The 10,167-nt window shown below is 44.8% G+C and overlaps 1 protein-coding gene across 1 annotated transcript in view; it reads right to left on the reverse strand.

Moving 5' to 3' along the window:
- The window catches only part of LVRN (laeverin), a 39,899-nt gene extending 30,698 nt beyond the window's left edge, over window positions 1-9,201 (reverse strand). Inside the window, exons 1-3 of the mRNA XM_065656659.1 lie at window positions 8,606-9,201; window positions 1,506-1,648; window positions 193-332 (exon numbers count right to left, since the gene is read on the reverse strand). Of these exons, the coding sequence (XP_065512731.1) occupies window positions 193-332; window positions 1,506-1,648; window positions 8,606-9,201 (879 nt within the window). The remainder of the gene's footprint in view (window positions 1-192; window positions 333-1,505; window positions 1,649-8,605) is intronic.
- Between the last annotated feature and the right edge of the window lie 966 nt (window positions 9,202-10,167).

Genomic DNA, 10,167 nt, shown 5'->3' on the forward strand with positions numbered 1-10,167 from the left:
CTAATTGCCTTAAAGGAAATATCTCTGCAGAAATATCTACAGGATAAATGTTAGCAGTCTTGCCACATAAGCAAATAGTTTTGGAATGGAAAACACAGTAAAAGTCTGTGATATCTTTGAAAGCACACGATGCGCCACAGAGCCAAGTTCTGTTGTAAACTGCTATAATGTGTTATGCAGCTTCATATTTACCTCGTTTCCCCGCTCAGTTCTGGTGACATAATCAAAATCACAGATCACAAAAGCAGTCAAGTAAGTTGACATTTTCAGTGAAGTGTTAAATGTGGTAACAGTCCACAGGCTTCCATTTTCATCGGCCATTTCAGATACATCTAGAAAAAATATCAAAGAAATATTCAAACCATTGCTCTTCCATAACAAACAAGGAACTTTGTGGTTTCTGCGTTCTTTTTTACACCTCTCTTCAACATGTTGTATTTCTGCACTAACTTCATATGTTTCTGGTAGAAGGCAGGCAGCCAGAATCCCTGTTACTGCCACGTATCAGTCGTGACCTTCCATGCAAACACCAGAAATCCACTTGTGAGCTTCTTAACTGAAGTCTTGGAAGGATATCAAACCACATCAGATTTATAATACGATGTGGGCAAACTGTGGACAACTTATCCCATGCTACATATCTCTAAAATGTATGATCTGTTATGATTCAGACATAGGTCATGTGTGCCCAAGAATTACTAAATACTTAATCAGATACTTTCCTCCTAAATAACAGAGACATGGACAAGATTCTCAGGGGAAAAAATGCTTCAAGCAACGCTCACAGAGATCCCATCTATTATAACTCCCAAGTTACTTAGTTTCTATGCAAATCCCATAAACCTTCCTTTTTATGGCTAAAAATCATTTGGGCGAAAAATAAAAACTCATGGCACTGAACTGCAGAAAAACAAAAAAGACATTAAGAAGGAGTCAAGAGATCCAATTGATTTCAGTAGGAATACTAATTCACAGAATTTGTTTGGAATCTTATATCCCACATGCATCCCACATGCATCCCACAGTCCTCTCGTTCTTATTCTGCATTTACACAGGAGGCTATAGTGTCTCTGCTTGGTAAAACAATTTTTTGTATGTTGTAAATGCATCTTAAAATTTACTTAGAATGAAAGGAATCCCTTAATAACACAATTACAGGCTTTGGATACTGGAGCTGATGTTTTGTTTTAGGAAGGTGTCACACAGTACAACAGACGCACTGATGAAGCAGTAAATTCCAGGAATCAAACCTCTGCAGCCTCCAGCAACCAGAGGAGAGGACATCACAACTGACAAAACTTTGGAATTACTGCCATCAGAAGCATTAATTATGAATAAATGTCTCCAAATTTTTAAGCTCATAGGTACAGATTTTATGTGCATTTTCAAGGCATTAGTGCACAGATAACGGAACACTATTGGTATAGTCTGTTCAGATAAATTACACCCTTTTAAAAAGTAATTTAAGGGGAAAAACCCCATAAGTCTACTTGCTGTTTACCTACCAATAGCAGGCATGTTGGAAAGAGCCACATAGCTTGGGTCATGGACAATTCTGATATTAAATGTGGCCTTCATGGCAGGTTCATCAAAACATGGATAAACTGTTCTAGCATATGTTGGTTCCAGTTGGGAGGCAATCAACATACTGTATTAAAAATACAAGTTAAGATTAATCCAGCATGCTACAGCTGATCAAAACCATTATATAGTGCACAGAAACACCAAATCAGGAAGAATAAAAAAATCACATGCAAATTTGGAAAAGGTTTGATTAGTATTTAAAACCACGATTAAAGCCCCATGCCCACGGACTGTTCAGATTGGATGCCTCTAGAGAAAAGCAGTCTTTTAAAATTAGGCCTTTTGTTTGGTTGTTTTTTTGGTTTTGTTTTTGGGGTTTTTTTTCCTTACAAACCTTTTCCAAATATCATATTTAAAATATTTGAGCTCTTCTAGTTTGTTTATTAAGACAGAGTTGATTAAAGTTTTGCACCCAGCAAGCCAGTGCTCGAAAGTGATACAATGCCCAACATTAATTTTGTAATTAGAATCTCTCTGCACATCTATTTCTCCCTCTAATGCATGCACTCTTATTTTAACACTACATTTTAATAAAAAATTGTAATAACCATTAGGTGATCATGCACACATACACTTGCACACTTCCATGAAACCACATAAAGAAGAACTCCCGTGAAAGCAGCACCAGTCCATCTCAGTGCATTGGCAAGCCCTTTAAGAGCATATTTTTCTACCTTACGCTATGGAGCCTTGCCTCACTTGGGGCAGATCTCTGTCACATACTGGCCGGAATCAAAAGATAAATCACCTTGTCCCGAGGCCAAAGTTTCAAGGAAGAGCTTTATATCTGAGCTGTTCAAGTCAGGACACCTTTACTGGGAATTAGAAAAAAGGTGCATACAAAGCTCCATAGCTGTAAGCAAAGCAGCTGCCAGCAGCCGGGCGTACAAAAATGCCGTGATCTCTTGTGTCAGCAACCTTGCAACTATCTCAGGGCTAATATTTTCCAGCTGTAGTTGGGGTGTTCCCTAACAGTGTATTCACACCAGGTTCACAAAGGCTTACGCTTGGCATGGAAACATCCTAAACTGGCCAGAGACCATCAGGACAGTATCCATACATTAAGTAACACTATGTAATGAGTCAGATCTACCATAAAAGCACAGCGTGACTGTGCCTGATTGTGACCAGTAGCACTGAACCATGTCCAAAACCTAAGGTTGCGTGTTTTAAGATTCCCTTTTCCTCATACCTGAAAAGTTTAGCTATCCATTGATACGTACATCAGTTTGCAGAAGACGTACTGCACTGTGTGCAGTTCAACCTGAGGAACAGAGCCACTAGCTTCCTGATTCCATTGACAAAACTCAGCCATGCTTTCCACCCAGCACTGAAGGCCAGCCTTCCAGGACTCCTTGTCTTCTGAAAGATATTTGACTCTCGCGATTTTAATAGCTGTGCTACCAAACCCCGCTCAAAGCCGACCTAATCAACTCAGTGCAGAAAGCATCAGCAGCTCTCCTACACTATGTCACCCTCATTGCTGATGCTGTGCAACTGAGTTAATATCAGCAGGACAGCTGTGTAAAAGTACTGTACTTTCAAAACACAGTACATTTTGCATTTAATAGACACATCTGATGCTGTACAATAACACAACTTATGACATTTAAAAAAACCATGCTGAACACATGTAGATGCACAGTGACTACTGGGACCACAACATCTATTTTGAAATGAGGAATGGCTTGAGGGAGAGCTGCACAACGTATTTAACTTCTTGCCTGTCAGTGCAGGCAGATTTTCTTTATGGATCTGATTCACTGCAGAGTCAAGTGTGTGCTGTGCCACTCCCCTGAGTGAAGCTCCACCTGAGACCTAAGTACCACCTCCTCCCCTCCTTTATCCTGTCCAACTACAGAAAGGGACTTAACTCTCTGCCAGGGCTGCACAGGAGCAGCAAAAGTGACAGGCCACTTCACTGAGGGAATCAATCACTGAAAATACTCCAATCTCCTTCCTCGCAAGCAGCAAAGTATGCTTTTGTGCATCCAGTTGTACAATCAGTCACACGCTCATTCTAGGACACACTGAGCAACCCCAAATTCCCCTGCACCGGTGCAATTACTGACTCAGGAGGCTCAGTACCAGCAGAAACTGATGCAGATACTAAGCAAATTTGTCCACAAGAAATTCTTGTTCAAGAATACAGAATAGCATACATTCAGCAAAAGCATCATGATACAAAAGAAATATGAGGATGGATTAAATGTTATTTTTCAGTAGGTCTCCAAATAAAAAAGAAAAATGGGAATGTTTCATGCATGTTACACAAATAGCTGGTGTTTCAAACACACATTACCTCATATAATTTGTCAGAATGAGTCATTATTTGGGCTTTTTTCTTGTTTTTTATTTTTAAAAAGGTGAAGGAATTAGCAAGAACAGAAGTACTACCAAACTTTTTTACACACTGCAACATAATCATGAAAAAATTTACCCAAAAGGAAATTAATCTTTGAAAAAGCCTAACATTGCCTAAGAAGACAAATAATTTCCTTTCTTAAGCCTACAGTTTTGTGCCCAGATTTCATTTTCTTTTTTCATAAGTATCATGTAATGCCTCCTTCCTCTGGTGAAACAAAATCAGAGCCACAATACTTCTAAATAATGAGAAACAAACAGATAATAGGATCTCTTAGCCTAAATTTTTGGCAATTTATTCTACACAAGTGCCTAAAAACATGAAAAGGAAAATAAAGAATGAGTCATATAGTATATGAATTCCCAGTGGACACTGTTTCACCTGATTAAAAACCAGCATCATTGTAGAAGAAATGTTTTCTGTAGATGCAAAAAAGGTTATTATTCTAAAAATGTCTTATTAAAATAATATTATTTGTAATATTGATAGCATAATGAGGTTTTGTGTTAACATCTTTTATATCTGATTTCTTCCACTTCAAAAATATATAAGAATTAAGCAATAAAACGAACCCTGAGGTGGCTTAAAGTAAGGGAGTTTTACAGTGAGCAGAATCCTGTTCTGTGCATCAACCATCCCCAACACTCAGTCCTCTTTTCAAGTGACCGGTGCTCAGTACTAACATGCAACCCAAGAAAATGCCATACCTGTTATTTGCTCTGATTTCTGTTCAGTGCCTTTGATGGTCTTACCCACAGATTCATGCAAAATAGAGCTAAGAACTTCAGATCCTCTGCTCAGAGGCACAATTAACTGCATCAATGCTGTTCTAATCCCCTTTGCCCTCATTCTAGTAACTGGTGCAGAAGCAACTGATAAAAGTAAGGACAAATATTGTGTTTGATTACATTTTTGGATGCCTGTTAATACCAGCCCTATCCAGTCAAGTATTTTATGGAAGTTGCATAGGACATGTGCAGAGCGGCTACCAAGCAAAATTCTCAAAGGATTTTGAAACACTGACATGAGCAGTGGCATGCAGCCTGCACTTTGCAGCACACCCCATGGGGATGCTGGAGTAGCCTACATGAGCTCATTCACGGCAGTGCAAGACCTGTATGCAGGACGATGTTACAACCAGCATCCTGCATTGTATTATATGCTTGAGCCAGTGCTGCTAAAGAAGAAGAGCAAAGGTGGTTTCTGTACCTTTCTGCCTACTCAGATCCTGGCGTTGACCCTCCCAGCTATATGCAGAATACAGATTCCCCATTTCAACAGGAAAGCCTTCCAACACTTAGTGCTGATGAAATGGGAGCATCCTCCTTTTTCACTATCTTTGCTCCTGCAAACACTTCAGACACGGGCTGTGAGCAATCCATAACGAGTGCTTCCGTTTTGCAGAGTTTTCTCTTATGTGTAAGAACAGATCAGGTGGGTAGTACGAATAGTCAACAACAGTAAAAACACATGCAGCCATCAATGATCAAACTGATAACAAACACTTTCCATGTTGGAAATTCAGTGAAGTTTGGGCTTTGGTTTATCCAGTTTTTCACAGAGGTGAGGTTAAGCACTTCTGAAAATAGCTGTCCCTGTGAACTGCCTTTCCACACCAGCTTGCCAGTGTGCTCCAGCTCCAACGTGGAGAGGACAAGGAACAATACTTTGTGTCAACTACCTAATTCTGCCAACCTGCCCAGAGCAATGCAGATATCTGACAAAGAAAAAAGCCAGTGCCAAAGCTCAGGTGGAACAAACATTTCAGGGACTTTGCTTCTCTTTGGGGTCTAGCTGTCTACCGAAAGCTTGCCCCTCTGTGCTTAAACTGTTCTGAAACAAGAGGTCTCCAGCGGTTGCACAAGCACAAACTACAAAATCCACTAAGACTTGTAGTGCATATGAGAAACACAGGAATCTTCATGACCACAGATAAACAGGCACATAGCCTGTTAGAGCTGGTTGTTTAAGTTTCATGCGGAACTTAGAAGGCAATGCAGGAATCAGACCTTAAAGTTCTGCCAGATCCAGGTACAAGTCACTTTAGAACAACTACATGACAGTCCGCTGGGGACAGTGGTTTCCTTGCAGGATAGTAACAGGCTTTGTACTGACAGCTGAAGTACACTCAATGTTTTTAAATCACTCCTGATCTATATAATCCATTAGAAGACAATTTTTTTCATCATTAGCAGTTTCCTAGAGCTTACAGCCTATATCCCTCAAAATATAATATACCTCCTCCAAAAAAAAGGAAGGCAAAACCCCTTCAGTGTAATTGGAACCCATCAGATTAAGAAATGGCTGGTAAACCGATAGTTCAGTTCTTAGTCAAGGAAAAAATAACAAGATACTGTTGCATACTCTCGATTCAGCAAAAGCCTTTTTAAAGCAGAAAAGATATGCAGAATCCATTCAAGAATATTAGTAATGTGGGCAGGAACAAGTAACAAAAACAATACATTATATCTGCGATCAGTAGATTTCCTTTGATTTATTTCAGTGTCTGAACTGCGTTGGCATCCCTTTAACCAGACTGCAGTCTCACATTTCATTAGTGCTTCACGATGAGCTAAGAATGAAATTGAACAAAATTGTCATAAATCCTTTAAACAATTTGAAATAGAACTATACACATTAATTATTTTAAAACATTTTTTTCTTATTTTCTACTGTGTCAGCACAGCTGACAACACCTTTTTCTCAGATCCTCTAAATTTTACACAGTCTGAAACAAAAAATGTCATAGTCTAATTCAGTGTTTCTTAGATAGGACTTGACTGAATCAATACAGCATCAGAAAGCACACTGATACAATACTAAATAATTAAGTGTTTGTTCTTTTCTTACTTAGGTGGATTTTTTTAATTATGTAAATTGAGCAAAGTGTTCTAGATTTTCCTTAACTCAAAAGTTGCACAAATAATCCTGTGAATGATAATCAGTGAATGAAGAAAGAGCAACTGAAGAAAAACACAATATATTTCCTAAAAATACTTATTACCATACTGCATTTTTCTCTAAGGCTAACCAATTTATCTCTTTTCTCTTAAAAAAAAAAAAAAAAGTCTGCATAAGTTAAATTTTCCAGATGTGGCAGACAATGGTATTGGTAAAGATTTACACAAAAGCTGGCAGCTGAAAAGCCAACTCATTGTTGCAGAAAAACCACACAGTCCTCCTACATGTCATTAAAAACTATTAAGTTTATTTTGTGGTTTCTTATTAGGGCTACTCATACAGGGACTTGCATGTAACTTGTGGGTAACTGAGTATCACATGAGTATCACAAGAAGTCTATGAACTGCCAAGATACAGTTCACTTTAGTGGTCTCATCGATAGGCTGGAAGCCAAGAACACTTGAATTTTAACTCTAGTTTTCCTGCTGACTCATTGATTGCCAATCCTCAGCAATTCACCATATCTTAATTGTTAAAAATGAAATAACTTTCAAATAAACAATTTATCTGCCTTTCATTTAAACACCTATTTTGAGAAACTTGTCTTCTGCTGGAACTATTTGAATCATAATCTGAAGTTTCACTTTTCTTTAGCAAGTTTCACATCCATAAGTTTATAATGCAATTCAACATGAGAAGATTTCCAATTAAAAAAAAAAAAGCAATCATTGAGAGTGAAAATAGGTTTTAGATGATTGACTGCTTGATAAGCTCACGCTGCTCCAGTACGGATTTTGCAGTTCAAAATAAAATAAAAATGAAAGCAGCCTAATATCACTCACCAGGGAAATCATTGGTTGATGACAGCCTAACACCTTCATGTGCAATAGCACCTGCAAAGTCCAGCCGTATGAAGCTGCCACCCATTCCACTCCACCATACCTCTGAAACTGCATGGGGTCAACACCTCTAAACTCACACCCAAAACCACATCTGAAATCTTGGATGCTCCCCACAGGTACAGGCAGAGGAGGTGAGGAGCTGCCTGTGCTACACAGACATGCTTGAGGCCAGGACGAAGACTCTGAGCCAGATTGTGGCTCCCAGGTACTGGGCATAGGTATCGTCTGATCCCTCACTGCCTGTCAAAGGCACAGATAGAAAGACTTGAAATTGTCCAGAAAACGTTGTTTGACCAGTTGAGATAGACTCTTTCCTCTGCCAAAGGCAGACCCCTGTTTGACAGATCCTCAGGAAGCCCTCTCAGACTAACTCCACAGCAGCAGCTCCTCACCAGCCTCCACAAACAAAGAGGTCTTTGCAAACCATCTAAGCATGGTCTTTGCAAGCCATCACGAGCTGGTGGCGTGGATCAGGTCGGTTGCTGAAGAAAAGCCAAGGCAACCTAGCTGGTGCTCTCTGGAGAGAAAACCGACCATCGTGGAGCACTAACCTGAGTTTCTGACAGCCCGTGATGCACAGCTGGGGAAAGGATGCCGACTGTGCAAAGCAGCTGATCCCGCCCCGGGCAGCCCCGCCGTGCAAAGCAACCATCCAACTCTCCTGCCACTCCAGGCAACGAGCTGCTCCCGCAAGCTCCGTCCAGCCCTGGTACCACCCGAAATACTGTCTGCGGAGACGCGGCAGCTGCGTTCGACGCCTCCACGCCGCGGGTGACCCCGCCGCGGGGCCGGGGGACCTCCGGTACCTTCGGCGGAGGAGCGCCGGGTCCCCGGGGCGGCCGCCGCCGCCTACCTGCTCCGTTCCTGGTCGGTGTAGCGGGTGAGGAAGAGCCCGTCGAGGTCCTCCTCCAGCCGGCCCTCGAAGCCCAGCTGCAGCACGTAACGGCGCCCGGCGCGCAGCCGGCCGCGCAGCTCCAGGACCGCCAGCTCGCCCGCCGCCTCCTGCCGCAGCTCCGCCACCTCCACGGCGGCGCCCGTCTCGGGCAAGGGACCGCGCACGGCGGCCCCGCGGCTCCGCAGCCCGGAGCTGTGCAGCACCGCCGTGTCCGTGTCCTGCCGGCAGCGCACCGTGATGTTCACCTGCCCGCTGAAGGTGAAGGGCCCCGCCTGGCCGGGCCGCACCCGCGGCCACAGCTCCAGGTCGTAATGGAGCGGCAGGAGGTGGCGAGGCAGGCGGCGGCCGGAGCCGCCAGCGGGAGCGGGTCCCGGAGGGGCGGCGAGGCCGGGGGCTGGGGGCGAGGGGGGCGGCGGCGCCGGCGCCTCCTGCCGGCAGCGCCCGTAGAGGGCGGCGAGCGCCAGCAGCGCGGCCAGCAGCGCCAGCAGCAGCGCGGCCAGCAGGGCGGCGGCCCTCCGCCCCACGTACAGCCCGCGGCCGCCGCGGGGACCCATCCCCGCCGCTCTGCGCCGCCCGACGGGCCGCGCCGCCCGGTACTTACGGGGGCGGCGGCGCGGGGGAGCGAGCGCGGCTGAGGGCGGGACGCGCCGCTCCGGGCCGGGCTGGGCTACGGGGAAAGGGTCGCCCCCCGCCCCGCCAGAGAAGGAGCTCCCGGGAGGGCTGCTCCGGCGCGGGCGGGGGACAGCCCACGGATTCCCGGCACCCTCGCGGGGAGCGGGGCGCTGCGGGAACAGACAGAGGGGGGACAAGGGAGCAGCCTTAGCCGGGGGCGGCCCGCGAGCTGCCCCTTTCCCGTCTGCTTGAGCAAGCAGCCTGCAGGGAGGATACGACGGCAGACAGCTGAGCAGCGGCTCCGGGGAGCGCAGCCGATCGCGGGCGTGAGCGATGATGCTGGACGGGCTCCGTGCCCGAGGACCCGCGATAACGTCACTAGCCGGACCGACGGCACCGCCCGGACAGACGGTGTTGCACACACGGGACGGCACGGGCCACTACCAGCAGACCCGGGCCGAGGCCGGGCACAGGATGGCGGCACAGGGCTGCCAAAAGCTGGGGGCTCCCTGGGCCCTGGAGGGAGAGCTGGCTGAAACAAACCCAAACCAAACCAAAAAACCGCGAACACCCAAAACAAAACGCCAACTCATGCCACCACCAACAAAAACAACAAAACCAAACAAACACCACGCTAAGGAGTGGCAATGGAAATTATGAGAGAATGGGGGTTCACTGCTTGAAGTGTGAAATGTTGTAGGTAGAGCTGATCAGCTCTTGAGGGAAGCCTACACGTTAAAAAATTGGGGAGAAGGACATCAAGTCTGAAAGACCTTTGGTGCATAAAAAAACCCATGACCAAAGTGGGTTTCTGGTAAATCATCCTCATTTAGAGCCATACTTCCCTGTGTAGTTCAGTTGAGGGTATAACCACCACACTCTACATGCGTGGGTAGCCTCCTTACAAT

This window comes from Caloenas nicobarica, chromosome Z, assembly GCF_036013445.1.
Source record: "Caloenas nicobarica isolate bCalNic1 chromosome Z, bCalNic1.hap1, whole genome shotgun sequence".
NCBI classification, from domain to species: domain Eukaryota; kingdom Metazoa; phylum Chordata; class Aves; order Columbiformes; family Columbidae; genus Caloenas; species Caloenas nicobarica.